Source organism: Schistocerca serialis, chromosome 10 (genome assembly GCF_023864345.2).
Source record: "Schistocerca serialis cubense isolate TAMUIC-IGC-003099 chromosome 10, iqSchSeri2.2, whole genome shotgun sequence".
Classification (NCBI taxonomy): Eukaryota; Metazoa; Arthropoda; class Insecta; order Orthoptera; family Acrididae; genus Schistocerca; species Schistocerca serialis.
The window spans coordinates 122,622,563-122,639,137 of NC_064647.1; the positions used below are offsets into that span (position 1 = coordinate 122,622,563).

At 42.3% G+C, this 16,575-nt stretch overlaps 1 protein-coding gene across 1 annotated transcript in view; it reads left to right on the forward strand.

Moving 5' to 3' along the window:
* The first annotated feature begins 563 nt into the window (after positions 1–563).
* Positions 564–16,575, forward strand: part of LOC126424589 (POU domain, class 3, transcription factor 3-like) — a 52,064-nt gene continuing 36,052 nt past the window's right edge. The window contains exon 1 of the mRNA XM_050087330.1: positions 564–632. Within this exon, the coding sequence (XP_049943287.1) occupies positions 564–632 (69 nt within the window). The remainder of the gene's footprint in view (positions 633–16,575) is intronic.

Consider the following 16,575-nt stretch of genomic DNA (forward strand, 5'->3'; position numbering starts at 1 on the left):
AATCTGTTTCTCAGTAATAATGTTTTTGATGTGGTTGGTGGAGGGAGGGAAAGTCTAGAGACAGGGGGGGGGGGGAGTCAGGGGGGGTGGAGAAGGAAAGGAAAGGAAGTAAAGAAATGTGGGGGCGGAGAGGGGGGGCGGGCGTGAGTACAAAGTGTAGCTCATCAGTTCTCTCGTACTCCTTCTTTTTTATTTTTTTGCCCTCCCTCATCTGGCTGCTTGACGGGACGGTGGAGGGGAGACGGAGGGGAACAGAGATCTGTGGTAATTGCGTAAGGCAATCAACAACGGCTGGTTTGGCCTTGCTCCGTTTATTAATTGCGTTACGCGCCGTCGGTTGCCTGCGCCGCTACCTCCTCCGACCGCCCCCCGCTGGGTCCAGCCGGCAGTGCGAGGCAGAAGACGCGAGCGTGCGATATTCGGAAAATGTGGCGGCTCTGTTTGCTGGCCGAAACGGAGCCGCCGCCGTGTTAAGTAGTGTTTTGCCCGCCGGAGGATAAGAGGTCGCTTTTGCACCCGGCATCGCACCGCAGCACACGGGTTTCCGCGCTGTGTGGAGGGGTATGGGGGCTGCCACCCCCACCACCGCCTCCGCCGCCCCCGCAGTGGACGTCCGAGAGCGGCGGCGGTCGGTCGGGACATTCCGCAAGCAGACGCGGCCGCGTGGCCGAAAATAGTATTAACCGCGTTTGCTCGCCAATTTACTCTCACCGCCTTTTCTTCGCGCGACGAAAATTTGCTGCGTGCCATCTTCCAGTACCGGCTCGCCATTCCGTGGACTCGTCAAAGAAAAAGTCGTGTGCGCGCTTGATTGGGTCGAAACGTACCGTACGCTCTGCAAATAATGACAGTAGAATGGGATAAACATTAGTGGTAATTATATTTCGATCACCACGCTTCACCTGCGAACATCACGAAAGTGGCTATGAAACGTGAGAGGAAATATTTACACGATAGATTGTCACGTGTCATCGCAAGTGGTTGTCAACGAGTTGCGTTTGTCGGCGCCTGACCTCGTCATATAGTTCGGGAGCCCGCTGCTCAGCCTTCCGTGGCACTGCGTGTGACGATTGTGGATGCATTGTTGGGCAGCGTAACCCACGCAGGTAACTATAGCGTCTTGCTGGTTCATTCTTCTTACCTTTTCTCCCGAAAACTTGAGCTTCGTCACCTTTGTGGTAGTTATCAACGATAAACAGTTTCTGTGGTGTCTTCTCTGTGTAGAAGCGGTCCAGTGGACATCATCACGGCGAACGCATCACCAAATATTATTTTTTTGTCTTTTAGGGGAAAGGGAGGGGGAAAGAGTGCGTATTTGATCGGAAATTATTACTTAGATATGTAAAACCATCTGTATGTAAGATTGTTGTAGTTTTTCTATTTTTATTGTACTAAATCGCTTTAAATTTTAAAAATGTTATCCAGATGCTTGTAGGACATGCGCACTGAGGGTTCCGTACAAATTTGTTTGTACGGTATATAGGCCTATTGTCAGCAGTTCATGCATTGCGGGAATTGAAGATTTGGACGATATTTTTTCCTGTTATGGAGATTGATGCTGTCAAGATATCGGTCCAAGGATTAGAAGACTTTCGAGAATCTCAATTTCAAGTTTGAAGCCGGATAACAATGACAAAAGAAATATTTTCTTTTGGGTGATGTAATCACAAATTCATAATTTTTCATTTTTTTTTTCTTATACTTGCTATGTGAAAGCTTTCTTCTTGCCAAATTCTATGATTCTTCATCAAATGGCAGTACTGTATATGCGTTAATGAGCTGAGTTTGCGAGTATCAGAGAATGTGACGTAAATGGTCAAACCTTTTGATACATTGACTTAGGAACTAATGTTTGTTATACCGCCAACGGACCATAGGACTTAGCTTGAGACATAAATCTCAGCTTGGTACGTTCATACTTTCCAGAGTGAAAGGGGGTTTAAGACACGGACGGGCAGACAGTTTGATAACAAATAACAAAAACTCTTTTTCGTATGTTGCAATTGCAAATTGGCGGTTTTTTCCTTTGGTTGTAGTGTGAACCCTTGTTTCTAGGCAGATTTCATGATTCTAGGTCCACAGGAAGTACCCTTAGATCAGCCATCCCCAACCTTTCTGGGACCATTACCCCTGAGTGCCATGAGATATTAGCTAGTTACCCCCACCATCTACCCCCTCTACCCTCCGACTCATCGCTACTATCAACATTATCGTATAGCTAAACTTAAGAACGAAAAATATCATTTTTTGAATACTTTTAATTTTAAATTGACGGACGATAAATATTCAGTTTTTACAGGCATTTTATTAAATCATGAACTAATGAATCAATGAGACAGGCGGTACTGCTTACTTCTAAAAATCATTTTTATAGAATGATGCAGCAGTTCTCAGTGCACCGAAAGTGTCATCTGCAACTGCTTCTCAGAAAAGGAAGCTAATTACTTACATTGAGATTAGAGACTTATCACAAACAAAATTTCCTCTGTACCATTCCGTTCCCTAGCGAATCTTGCTTCCATACACAGCATGCACCCCTGTTTACAATCAACCAAATTAAAATGTGTATACTATACTTATCCGTACTGCTTTTAAATCAATTGATTGCGCGAGTCCTTACATATGAACAGTCAGAACTAGGAAGACTTGAGGCTGCCATTGCTTTGTTCAAAAATGGCTCTGAGCACTATGGGACTTAACACCTGAGGTCATCAGTCCCCTAGAACTTAGAACTACTTAAACCTAACTAACCTAAGGACATCACACATATCCATGCCCAAGGCAGAATTCGAAACTGCGACCGTAGCGGTCGCGCGGTTCCAGACTGAAGCGCCTAGAACCTCTCGGCCACATTTGCCGGCGCCAATGCTTTGTTTCTATCCACTGTCACTAATAATAATAATAATAATAATATTGTTTCCAGCAGCTACTATGCTGGTACAGATGTATTCTGGTGTTTCATTGTTCGTTCCTCTCTTGGTATGTAATTAATGAGTCAGTTCCTGATTTATTGCGGGAACTACCTACAACTCGGAGAAAGTATTTTCATGAGAGGTTATTAGGTGCATGTCTCGCTTTCACTGTCATAGAAACATGGTACAAAATACACAGTACATGTATAGTGAATGAACTATGTGAGGAAGATGTTGTTCATAATTTCGTTTCACAAGCTGTAAGCTACACCATACTCTATCCCAAACTAATGCTAGAATTTGAAAAATAAATGTAATTATTGCTAACTTATTTAATCAATATTACAGTCTTATGAAATAGTGATAATAGTAATGGTATTAAAAAAAATTTTGTTTCGTGGTCAAAATACAGTCGAACTCTTTTATTTTCACCCCTCAGAAAATTTCGTTTCACCCTTCATCGGGTAATTATCCACAGATTGGAAACCGCTGCTGCAGGTCTTCACGAGAGAGTTTCCGAGTATCAAAATATGTGACATAAATGGATGTATCTTTTGATTGCACCGAGTTGAAAGCTTGTCATTTTTTCATCGCCAAGGGACTGTAGACATTAATGTGTAGTATAAATTTCAACTTCATACGTCTACCCGTTCCTTATAAAAATGATTTTGTAAAGGCGGACGACAGAAAGACAGAGGAACAACGAAGTGATCCTATAGGGTTCTGTTTCGACCGATTGGCGTATGGATCTGCAAAAGTTCGTATAATGGAGTTTAACTGCAAATATCAGAAAAGATGCGATCGCGAACTCTTACCTACGTCACAGAGTAATTACTCGTAGTGATAGGGGAACTGTGAGATTCAGAAGGAAAGCTTATATTGAACAAGTAATCTCCACAACCCCCATTTCCTTAAGGAATCGAACTCCTACCTACAAAACGTCTGATTACTTTGTAAATGAGGCAATGTTTTAAATATTTGACGTCTAGAATGTAAAAGCTTATTTGTTGAAGACGCAAAACCCTAGTTACGTAGGTTTTATTTCTTTCGGATTATTCATCTGTTGACTAATGAAAAAGTCAGAACCAGAATTCGCTACTTTTTTAATATTAACGCCAAATATTTAACACATAACTCTTGTGTAAAGTAATCAGCCGTTCAAAGCATTTTTATACATTGGAGTTCGATTCTCTAAAGAATCGACGGTGGGGTGGGGTGAGGTTCATCATTTGCTGTAAGTCATTAACTGCTCTCATTATCGAAAACTAGATGAATATAATCATGCGCTCCGTTTCAAGAAAAACCAGGTTTTCAAGCATCTCAATTTTTATTACGTCATATGTCCTGAACTATGTGTTATACAGAGAGAAACTTTTGAAGGTACATTCAATTTTTATATGTCGATTCCACCAGCAAGATGCGTTGCGAATAGAGTTAGAGGTGAAGAAGTAATAAATTAAAACGCCGTGCCTTATGCTGAAATTTTGCTGCATAAGCAACGAAAACGAGGTACACGATTTTTTTTTTATTTTATTTATTGTTAAAGGAGTGTCAGCGAGAAAAACTTTCTAAACAGTTTGAAATTTTGTGCAAAGTTTGATGGAAGTCACTAAATGATCTCATTCTCTAAATACTGAATGAATATTACGCCAGTTCAACAGTGGAACGTCTGTTACGACGACACGAACGTTAAGGACAGCGCAACACCCCGAGCGGGGAAAATCTCCGATCCGGCCGGGAACTGAACCCGAGACCCGCCTTGCTTGGTAATTTGCCGCACTAACCGCGCAGCTGCCGTGGCGGGCAATCTGCGTAACTTGCGTGCCGTGAGCTGCGTTACCTCAAGGCGTATCACAGATTAATACTTGACTTACTGTGTTTAAACTTTTAACGTAAGATTACATCTCTTAATGAGTGGATTACGAGTTTATTTTAAATTTTTAAATTCAGTCAATAATTGGCTACGTGAAAAACGGAAAAATCTACGTTTGTTGCTTCTGTAAACCGTTAAATAGGCAACCTGCAAACGGTACTGTGTGATCTTAGCCGTTTACGTGTAGGGTTATAGATACAAAATAATCACCATTTCCACTAGCTACTAATTTCTTTTACAAAATTAAAATATTAAAATGTATTTCATTTGTCGCACAGAATATGTAACCGCTTACATTTTCACATTTCAATAATTTGTACGACGTTCATTTCTTGGATTATCAGTCGTCACATAGTGTTTGGGCTTTATAATGCGGTAAAAACAGCATATTTCCAAGCAAAGCACCCAGTAGAAGTATATCATATTTCTTTTTGGTTTGACTCATTCCTCCACGGGTGCAACATAACTCACTGGCTTCTTCACTACGTCTACGTGACCATCCCCGGTAGCTGAGTGGTCAGCGCGACAGGCTGTCAATCCTAAGGGTCCGGGTTCGATTCCCGGCTGGGTCGGAGATTTTCCCCACTCAGGGACTGGGTGTTGTGGTGTCCTAATCATCATCATTCAGGGACTGGGTGTTGTGTTGTTCTAATCATCATCATTTCATCCCCATCGACGTGCAAGTCGCCGAAGTGGCGTCAAATAGAAAGACATGCACCGGGCAAACAGTTTACACGCCGGGAGGCCCTAGTCACACGACATTTGCATTTACTAAGTGTAGGTAGAGATTTCGATGCGCCAGTAAAGTCGTTGTTGTAATCATCATTGTCGTCGTCATCACAAATGCCGAAAACATCCGATGGCTTCGGTACTCCCTCTGTACCTCTGATTTTCTTTTTATTCTTTTCTGCCTGCTCAGTAAAACACGCTCCCTTTCATTCTCTTTGTTTCTTCTTCATTTCTGCTTCTTCTAGCTTCTTTTCCATGGAGGTACTGATAGGAATTTGTGTTTTTGGTTTAGGAACTGACGAAATTTTCATTAAGGAGATTGCTTTTTTTATGTAGATAGTTTAGAATTTTCGGACAGCACGTGAGTTTGAATAAATGCTTCATAGAGATTTATCCGCATCAGATTCGTATTCAATCTCAAGCATTCGACAACTTGCTCAGTCATCATCTTCTAACGATGCTAACGAAAGAAGTCGACGAAAGCTTGAGATTAAATATACAAATATGACGCGGAAGAAAGAGGGTGAAGCATTTATTCAAGAACGTCCCGCGAAAAAATGCATTGTCAGATCTTCGGATTGTTGTCGGCCATTTGGTACTTTGATACTGGTTGGACCTGATTGTCTGGAAAATCGGAAGAAACTCGGTTATCTAATAGACTACTGTTTCTCAACTTGTACGCCTGTCAAATAAATAAACTGCTCAGTAGAATCTTGAAGTATATTGGGAAATGAGCTATCATAGCCATGTAGTGAAGAAGTTTCCCCGATAATACAGATTTATGTAACTTATTATAAAATTAGAATACAATGTCTACAAATATCATCTCTTTGTGCGATTTATAGAGCGCATCATTACCCCAGTCCACAATAACGGAGTAACGCTGTCACATTCTGTGTGTCCAGCTGTTACACAGGGTAATTCACAAATGTATGCAAATATTTTGATATGTTATTCTACAGGTAAAACTAAAGAAAAAAGTTCATACAAACATAGGTCTGCAAATGTTTGGTTACGGAGTTACGGCTAATATAAGATTTTGCCCGAAATTTAGCAACTTCGCTAATACGCAGACATCGCAAAACTGTACGAGGTTGAAGTAAAGCACAATTTCCATTTATTTTGTTGTTATTGGTCTGGTGAATCTAATAAAACATGTCCCAGTCATTTATCTGCGGTAGTTTTCCACAATATCCAGAGAAACAAAGAAAACTGAAACGAGCAACAAAATCTGTTCATACACGTGCAGCTAAATGCATTGAACTCGGTGGAGACATTTTTGAACATTTATTGTGAATGTATTGTGAAATTTTATGTGCACTGTACAACTTCCTTAACAATGAGCTTTGTTTTTGCGGTTTAACATGAATTCACGTGTGCTGTGGTATTAATAAAACCAGATTATCTGACACATTCATGCAGTTTCAGTTAACGTTACTACCATCATTTTTTCAAAATTAAATTCTCTACAACTGTTGAAAACTTTGTGCGATTGTCTGGAATTTAGAAAACAAGCTGGGTCAAGTTGTTAATAAATTAAAAATTCTACGAAGTTACTTCTTTGCTTCTCTGGGTGTTGCGGAAAACTACGGCAGATTAGATTCAACTGATCAATAACAACAAAATAAATGGAAATCGTGTTTTACTTTAACATCGTACAGTTTTGCGATGGCTTCATACTAGCGAAGTTGCTAAAGTTCAGGCAAAAACTTTTACTAGCCGTAGCTCCGTAACTAAACATTTGCAGACCTATGTTTATCTGAACTTTTTTCTTTAGTTTTACTTGTAGAATAACATATTAAAATATTTGCATACATTCGCGAATCACCCTGTATTTAGAAAACAAATTCATGCAGTGATGCAATAAATTACTTCTTTAAATAACATATTCAGACAAAAGCAAGTCAGTAATAACTGGTACTTTCCTTGTTATTTTCTGCCTGCAGTTGAAAAAAAGGAAACAAAGAACTGGTCTGCTCTTTTTGCCTCACAATCAGGTATTGCAACTCCTCAAACTGCGCCTGTCTCCCTGTTCATGTTTGTTGCCTGCAGCAAGCTGAACAAAGCAGCGCTGGTCAGAAGTCGTTATGTTCATCGCGAGCTTGAAATAATGCATGCGTACGAATAACCGCCAAATACAATTACCCAACTCTCCTTTAAATTTCCTCGGTGTACTCTTCGCTTTAATTCTCGACGAAAAGCCGAACTTCCGACAATATCCGTCATTGTCCGCGTCACTAAGGCAACTGACTGTCGGAGAAACAACGGAATTACGCTGATATAACAATATTATTATTATAATATTATTTTTTATTACTGGCTTCTTGCAGACATACATTTTAGGTATCACAACTTATAAGGATTTCCATACAAAGCAAAGTAACATTTAACCATCTTCACACTTACATTTTCCGGCGTAAATTCTTAAATTGTTGTTATGTTGAAATTGTTACTGATTTGGAATTATACTACCGAGTGAGGTGGCGTAATGGTTAGCGCACTGGACTCGAATTCGGGAGGACGACGGTTCAAACCCGCGTCCGGTCATCCCGATTAAGATTTTCCGTGATTTCCCTAAATCGCTTCAGATAAATGCCGAGATGGTTCCTTTGAAAGGGCACGCCTCATTTCCTTTCCCGCTGACCTCCCTGTTTGGTCCCCTGCCCCAAGTCAACCAGCTACATAATTGTAAATTGATAGCTGACAACGGTTCTATTAAAATATTTAATTCAGTTCTTTAAGTAACATCAACGTCCGCCATTCCTTTTAGATCAGGGGTATCCAGCCTTTTAGATTACTTGCGCCGCACTGGAAAGAGACGTGTATCTTCGGGCAGTTCACACTGTACTTAACACTAGAAAAGAGGGGAGGAGCGAATCAATGAGGGAAGAGCATCGTGTAGCAGGAATTTCAAACTGAAAATTAATTTTACATAAACGGAATTTTTTAATTTTTTTAATTTAATTTTTTTACCAAGTATGTTACAGATAGATGCTCACCTCTTGAGCTGCTGAAACATGCTTTGGGCAGCGTTTGGCCTGCAGGCCGCTGGTCGGACCCCCCTGCTTTAGAAGTTTTTTATGTCTTCTTGTGCAGTAAACCTGGATATGGCGTCATGCGCACTCCTGGTGGGATCCCTAAGAACTGGGATACTGCAGGGAAGCGCGCATCGGAGAAGTCCCGGAAGTTCCTCTAGAGAATTGACCCTGCTTTCTCATCGTGTTTACACTGAAAGAGAATGTTGTTTGCATCACTAATTGTTATTTCCACAATGACAATAGAGATTTTAGGAAACAGGACACAGCATGTTGTTTTCAATGGAGAGACGTCTACAGACGTTAAAGTGACCTCTGGCGTACCACAGGGGAGTGTTATGGGACCATTGATTTACAATATATATAAATGACCTAGTAGATAGTGTCGGAAGTTCCATGCGGCTTTTCGCGGATGATGCTGTAGTATACAGAGAAGTTGCAGCATTAGAAAATTGCAGCGAAATGCAGGAAGATCTGCAGCGGATAGGCACTTGGTGCAGGGAGTGGCCACTGACCCTTAACATAGACATATGTAATGAATTTCGAATACATAGAAAGAAGGATCCTTTATTGTATCATTATATGATAGCGGAACAAACACTGGTAGCAGCTACTTCTGTAAAATATCTGGGAGTATGCGTGCGGAACGATTTGAAGTGGAATGATCATATAAAATTAATTGTTGGTAAGGCGGGTGGTTCAAATTGCTCTGAGCACTATGGGACTTAACATCTGTAGTCATCAGTCCCCTAGAACTTAGAACTACTTAAACCTAACTAACCTAAGGACATCACACACATCCATGCCCGAGGCAGGATTCGAACCTGCGACCGTAGCAGTCGCGCGGTTCCGGACTGCGCGCCTAGAACAGCTAGACCACCGCGGTCGGCGGTAAGGCGGGTGCCAGGTTGAGATTCATTGGGAGAGACCTTAGAAAATGCAGACAATCAAGAAAGGAGGTGGCTTACAAAACACTCGTTCGACCCATACTTGAGTATTGCTCATCAGTGTGGGATCCGTACCAGGTCGGGTTAACAGAGGAGATAGAGAAGATCCAAAGAAGAGCGGCGCGTTTCGTCACAGGGTTATTTGGTAAGCATGATAGCGTTACGGAGATGTTTAGCAAACTCCAGTGGCAGACTCTGCAAGAGAGGCGCTCTGCATCGCGGTGTAGCTTGCTCGCCAGGTTTCGAGAGGGTGCGTTTCTGGATGAGGTATCGAATATATTGCTTCCCCCTACTTATACCTCCCGAGGAGATCACGAATCTAAATTTAGAGAGATTCGAGCGCGCACAGAGGCTTTCCGGCAGTCGTTCTTCCCGCGAACCATACGCGACTGGAACAGGAAAGGGAGGTAATGAGAGTGGCACGTAAAGTGCCCTCCGCCACACACTGTTGGGTGGCTTGCGGAGTATAAATGTAGATGTAGATGTGTCTACAATATGCCGATTCTCTGTAAGTGGGCGCGGAAACTCCACGATTGAGACGCATTCTCACAATGGATGCTGTTACACTGTTATGGACGCTGCAAACCACGTGTGTCTTCTTGTGAACTGACGTAAACTTTCATAGTTTTCACCTGTTGTTGATAGACTTTCATACCATTCTTTCTGTCACGAGACGATTTCTTATTTTTTTAATTTTCAGCGGGCAATGTGTTCATTGGAGTTTTAATGTCCCTTTGTCATTCGTTACTAATTGCATCTTTCACTGCTCGACGTGCTGTTACCTTATATTTAATTCTGGAATGATATTTGATCCACACGGATCCTATAATTTGGGATTCTTCTTCGATTTGATAGTAACACGTATTCTGTTATGTGAAGTAAGTGGCGGTGTGCGGTGCACAGGAGATACCGGCAAGGTGGGGCTGACAAAAACTGCCAGTTTCTTTCATATGACTCGTAAAAAGATTTTTTTGTTTCAAAGTATTTAAGAACTACATTAAGCTAGAAAAAGTCGGAAGGAAGAGATTCTAAGCTACATGTTAAAGTCAGCTATCACTATTGCTCATTTATACTGCTTCATTAATAATGAATTAAACTGAATATAGTGAAATAATTAGCAACTAGTGGCATAAAAGAAATTCCATTTCATAACCGGTGTCTTGTACTTAGCGCCCTTCTTCAAAAGTTTCAGTCACAGTTTCCAGCCCCATGTTGCACTTCACACTAGTATGCCAGCAGTAAACGAAGTGCGAAGCGCAACATGTGGCTGGAAACTGTGACTGAAACTTTTGAAGAAGGGCACTAAGTGCCTGAAACCGGTTAAGAAATTGTTTTATACAACTGACTGCCGATTATCTGCAGTTGCTGAAGAAGGATAGAATACGACCGATGCGGCCGAGCGGTTCTAGGCGCTTCAGTCTGGAACCGCGCGACCGCTACGGTCGCAGGTTCGAGTCCTACCTCGGGCATGGATGTGCGTGATGTCCTTAGGTTAGTTATGTTTAAGTAGTTCTAATTTCTAGGGGGCTGATTACCTCAGAAGTTAAGTCCCATAGTGCTCAGAGCCATTTGAACCATTAGCCTTTTGATAAAATACGAGGGTTGGAAATTTTATAGTGGCAACTATTTATTTACAGCTCGTACAAAATAGATACGTGTTTCAAAGTTTCATTGACCTTCAAAGTAGTCACCAACATTGTGTACAATCCGTTGCCAGCGATGTGGAAGTCGTAGGATAATCTTAGCAGTGCCAGTTGTGTTGACAGTTCGAGCGGCGCGGTCTATTGCCCGACGAATCTGTAGGAGTTCTGAAGCGAAAACAGTGAAGTGTTTCCTTCAGTTTAAAAATAGAGTTAAACTTACGAGGGCTTAAGCCAGGGGTGTGCAGTAAGTGGTATAGCACTTAGCAGCCCCATCAGTCAAACGAATCAGTAACAGCTTGCACCGGACGTGCTTGAGCATTATCCTGCAAAATGATGGTCAGGTCCTGCAGAAAGTGCCATCACTTCTGTCTCTATGCTGTTCACTTTTGGAACACAACCTACGACCAGCTTCTAGACAGAAGTGATGACACTTTCTGCAGAAACTGGCCATCATTTTGCAAGACAATGCTCAAGCATGTACAGTGCAAGCTGTTACTGATTTGTTTGACTGATGGGGCTGCTAAGTGCTATACCACCTACTGCACTCCCCTGACTTAAGCCCTCGTAAGTGTAACTCTGTTTCTAAACTGAAGGAAACACTTCATTCGGAACTGCTACGAATTCGTCGGACAATAGACCGCGCCGCTCGAACTGTCAACACAACTGGCACTGCTAAGAGTATCCTACGACTTCCACATCGCTGGCAACGGGTTATCCACAGTTCTGATGACTACTTTGGAGGTCAGTAAAACTTTGAGACTCGTATCTATCTTGTACGAGCTGTAAATAAATAGTTGCCACTATTAAAGATCCAAACCTCGTACTATTTAGTACTAAATAGCCTACAATTGAACTCTGTTATTTAAAAATGCGTTTTGCTGATTTGTTTCTGCACATAAAATCTATTTACAAAATAGTTAAATTATACAGTCAGTTCCACAACAAAGTGTACGCCATAATTTTAAATGTCACGTCTGTAGCGACATCTCTGGTTGTGGTCTCGAATCTGTACTCAATGCGCTTTTGTACAATTTGTAGGTAAACAGTGTGATAGTTAAATATTTGTTTTGTCGCTTGCACTTTAAAATGAGTGCAAAATATCTGAAGCGTCACGAGGCAGTGTTGCTTGTAAATCATCTTTTTTGACCTGGTCTCCTCTTTCAAAAGCCTGGGGTACGAAGCGTGAAGGTTGCTTCAACGGACTGTAAGTCGCCCGGTAAAAGCGCATGTTTGGCGATGTTTCTCTAACCGCGGTTTTGGCTATTTGCACTTATTTACAGCCAGTTTAAACACTGGAAATATATGCAATACTTATCAAAAATGCCTTCTGAGGCCCATTAAAGAAGCTGTTTGGTTCATACGAGGCAAACTGGTCCGAAGGTAAAATGGTCCGAAACAGCGTGGAAACGAGACAATGGGGTGCTTCTGTGCTTTGTGGACAAAAAAATGCGCTTCCGGCTAATGTAACTAGTGCTGGTTTCGAGAACATTGCTCCACACAAGCGACTTATTTGGCGCCCCTCCCCTTCCCCCCCCCCCCCCCCCATATCTCTTGTACATTGGGTCCCAAGCGGCGCTACTACAGGGTGTTTCAAAAATGACCGGTATATTTGAAACGGCAATAAAAACTAAACGAGCAGCGATAGAAATACACCGTTTGTTGCAATATGCTTGGGACAACAGTACATTTTCAGGCAGACAAACTTTCGAAATTACAGTAGTTACAATTTTCAACAACAGATGGCGCTGCGGTCTGGGAAACTCTATAGTACGATATTTTCCACATATCCACCATGCGCAGCAATAATATGGCGTAGTCTCTGAATGAAATTACCCGAAACCTTTGACAACGTGTCTGGCGGAATGGCTTCACATGCAGATGAGATGTACTGCTTCAGCTGTTCAATTGTTTCTGGATTCTGGCGGTACACCTGGTCTTTCAAGTGTCCCCACAGAAAGAAGTCACAGGGATTCATGTCTGGCGAATAGGGAGGCCAATCCACGCCGCCTCCTGTATGTTTCGGATAGCCCAAAGCAATCACACGATCATCGAAATATTCATTCAGGAAATTAAAGACGTCGGCCGTGCGATGTGGCCGGGCACCATCTTGCATAAACCACGAGGTGTTCGCAGTGTCGCCTAAGGCAGTTTGTACCGCCACAAATTCACGAAGAATGTCCAGATAACGTGATGCAGTAATCGTTTCGGATCTGAAAAATGGGCCAATGATTCCTTTGGAAGAAATGGCGGCCCAGACCAGTACTTTTTGAGGATGCAGGGACGATGGGACTGCAACACGGGGCTTTTCGGTTCCTCATATGCGCCAGTTCTGTTTATTGACGAAGCTGACCAGGTAAAAATAAGCTTCGTCAGTAAACCAAATGCTGCCCACATGCATATCGCCGTCATCAATCCTGTGCACTATATCGTTAGCGAATGTCTCTCGTGGAGCAATGGTAGCGGCGCTGAGGGGTTGCCGCGTTTGAATTTTATATGGATAGAGGTGTAAACTCTGGCGCATGAGACGATACGTGGACGTTGGCGTCATTTGGACCGCAGCTGCAACACGGCGAACGGAAACCCGAGGCCGCTGTTGGATCACCTGCTGCACTAGCTGCGCGTTGCCCTCTGTGATTGCCGTACGCGGTCGCCCTACCTTTCCAGCACGTTCATCCGTCACGTTCCCAGTCTGTTGAAACTTTTCAAACAGATCCTTTATTGTGTCGCTTTCCGGTCCTTTGGTTACATTAAACCTCCGTTGAAAACTTCGTCTTGTTGCAACAACACTGTGTTCTAGGCGGTGGAATTCCAACACCAGAAAAATCCTCTGTTCTAAGGAATAAACCATGTTGTCTACAGCACACTTGCACGTTGTGAACAGCACACGCTTACAGCAGAAAGACGACGTACAGAATGGCGCACCCACAGACTGCGTTGTCTTCTATATCTTTCACATCACTTGCAGCGCCATCTGTTGTTGAAAATTGTAACTACTGTAATTTCGAAAGTTTGTCTGCCTGAAAATGTACTGTTGTCCCAAGCATATTGCAACAAACGGTGTATTTCTATCGCTGCTCGTTTAGTTTTTATTGCCGTTTCAAATATACCGGTCATTTTTGAAACACCCTGTACTTGTGACACGATCTATATAGAAACCGTAAAGCTTTGGTCCCTCTGACGCCCCAAGCGGTGGCATATGTCACTTCGGCTTAAACCGGACTCGCATGTAACCAATGAAGTAGTGGCATCTGTCACCAGGTATTACGTCGGCGGCGACGGTGAAATCGACTATGAAACCCCATTCCCAGCGACTATGTTCGCTTCGCGGCATGCAGTACGTAATAAACTCTTTGCCACGCGGGGTAGCCGCGTAGTCTTGGGCGTCTTGAACGGTTCGCGCGGCTCCCCCCACCGGAGGTTCGAGTCCTTCCTCGGGCATGGGCGTGTGTGCTGTCCATAGCGTAAGTTACTTTAAGTTAGATTAAGTAGTATAACCTTAGGGATCGATGACATCAGCAGTTTGGGCCAATAGACCTTACGACAAATTTCCAAAAAAATAAACTCTTTTGTGATAGATACCGTTGGCACACACACATTGCTTACATACACACAAACACATACACAGCATGGACAACGTTGTTATAACGGTCATCATTATCCCATAATCCAATAAAATGGTTTCAGTCCGCCGGTGGGACCAAGGTTCACGTATGTCCCCCTCCGTCATGAGACGAATTCTAGAACTGGAAATTCCCTTTCAGACATTTCCAAGTTGTCTTTCTTAGTTGTTTCATGTCTTGTTTTAATGATGTGATAGTGTATACCGAAGCTGATAGTTATAATAAAAGAAAATTAAACATCTGTTGACAATAGCCTTCAGTGTTCATGCTCAGTTGGAATTCCCTCTGCCCCAGTTGCCACCATTCGTGATATTTTGCTGGAAAGAACGTGGTTGTGCAGCAGCCCACGGTGCTCTAACGTGATGGAGCTGATAATGATGTAAGAAAAATCAGTATGAAGTGCCCGCCCACACTCATTGCTGACTGTGAATTTCATATTTCCGTATTTATCTGTGATTTCCTCATCCTCTTTAGTGTCCCAGCAATTCTACGCGTGAACTCCAACCCGCATCTCCGCTAACAAGATTTTGTGCTTATTCGGTTGACTGTGTTCGAAACATTGAGCAAGTTTTGGAATTTCTGTTGGAAAGTTTACGCTTTCGTTTCGGTTCATCGCTGTATGAGAGATTCTAAACATTTTTCTTCTCCTGTTATCATATTCTGTATTTGCTGATTTGTCTGTTGAGCTACGTCATTTTTTTTTTTTTGTTTCCTTCTAAAATTGTGTACCCTCACATCAGTTCTCAGTTTACGTAGTTTTCTCTTTATAACTGGGTGACCTACCCGTTTTCCAGTGGTTGTTCTTCTGCCTTTTACTTCATTGCTCAACTCATCGGTTAAGACGATTTGGACGGAATACGGATCGATGCGTTATGTACCGTTTTCAAGTAACGTTCTAGCATGTTCGAGAATATTCGCAAAAGCTCGATAGCGTTATAGAAAAAAAACTTCAATTTTCTTTCCTTGGTGTGAAAGGGACGGAAGACACCTCGGTGACCACGATGTGATGGCGGTTACTTCAAATCCTCACATCTCCACAACAACAGGTACTACCACAAACAACCACTATAGTGCACAAGGAGGGAACCGAGGTAGAATCATACACAGAAATCAGTGACATGTGGCGGTTGGTTTTGCAGGTACTGTCAGCTTTACATTACTGCTCGGTTTCGGCTGTTTTCGCCTGTACAGAAGACACACGGCACCCATTTGTGATGGTCCTTAATCTAATAAGGTATAATCGTTTTATCTACCTATTTTTCTAAATAAATGTTACAATTTAGAATTTTTCACACTTTTCTGCAAGCTGAAACTGTCGCAGTAATTCGTCCGCCCACACACATACAACCCTCACTGTCAAATTCCTTCGTGCCAGAACATTTAAAGCTTCCGGATACGTTCATTGTCCTTTAGAGTTTTCTGTTATTGGTTTCTGTAGTGCAATTCTCATGCTAACACAGCTTGAATGTATCTAGAAACTAGAAGTGTTTTGCAACGAAGGAAATTTGACACTGAAGGCTGTATAGGGATGTACTGAAGGGTTTATTTCCAAACTGACCTTTATCCGTTTCAAACCAACAACCAGTCCGTAGTCTCAAAAAAATTATCTATACGGTTTCCCTTCACGCTAATCGCTTTTTCGTCTTTTCGGTGCGCAAGTGTTTGCACTTCTTTTGACGTATTATGTTCGAAACATAAAAAACACGCTTATGTTTCGTAAATATAGCGGTAGTGCGACCTCCATGTGACCAGATGAGAGGAAACACCGATGCCACCTTAAAACAGGAAGAACCATAGGTAATCACTTATTTACATT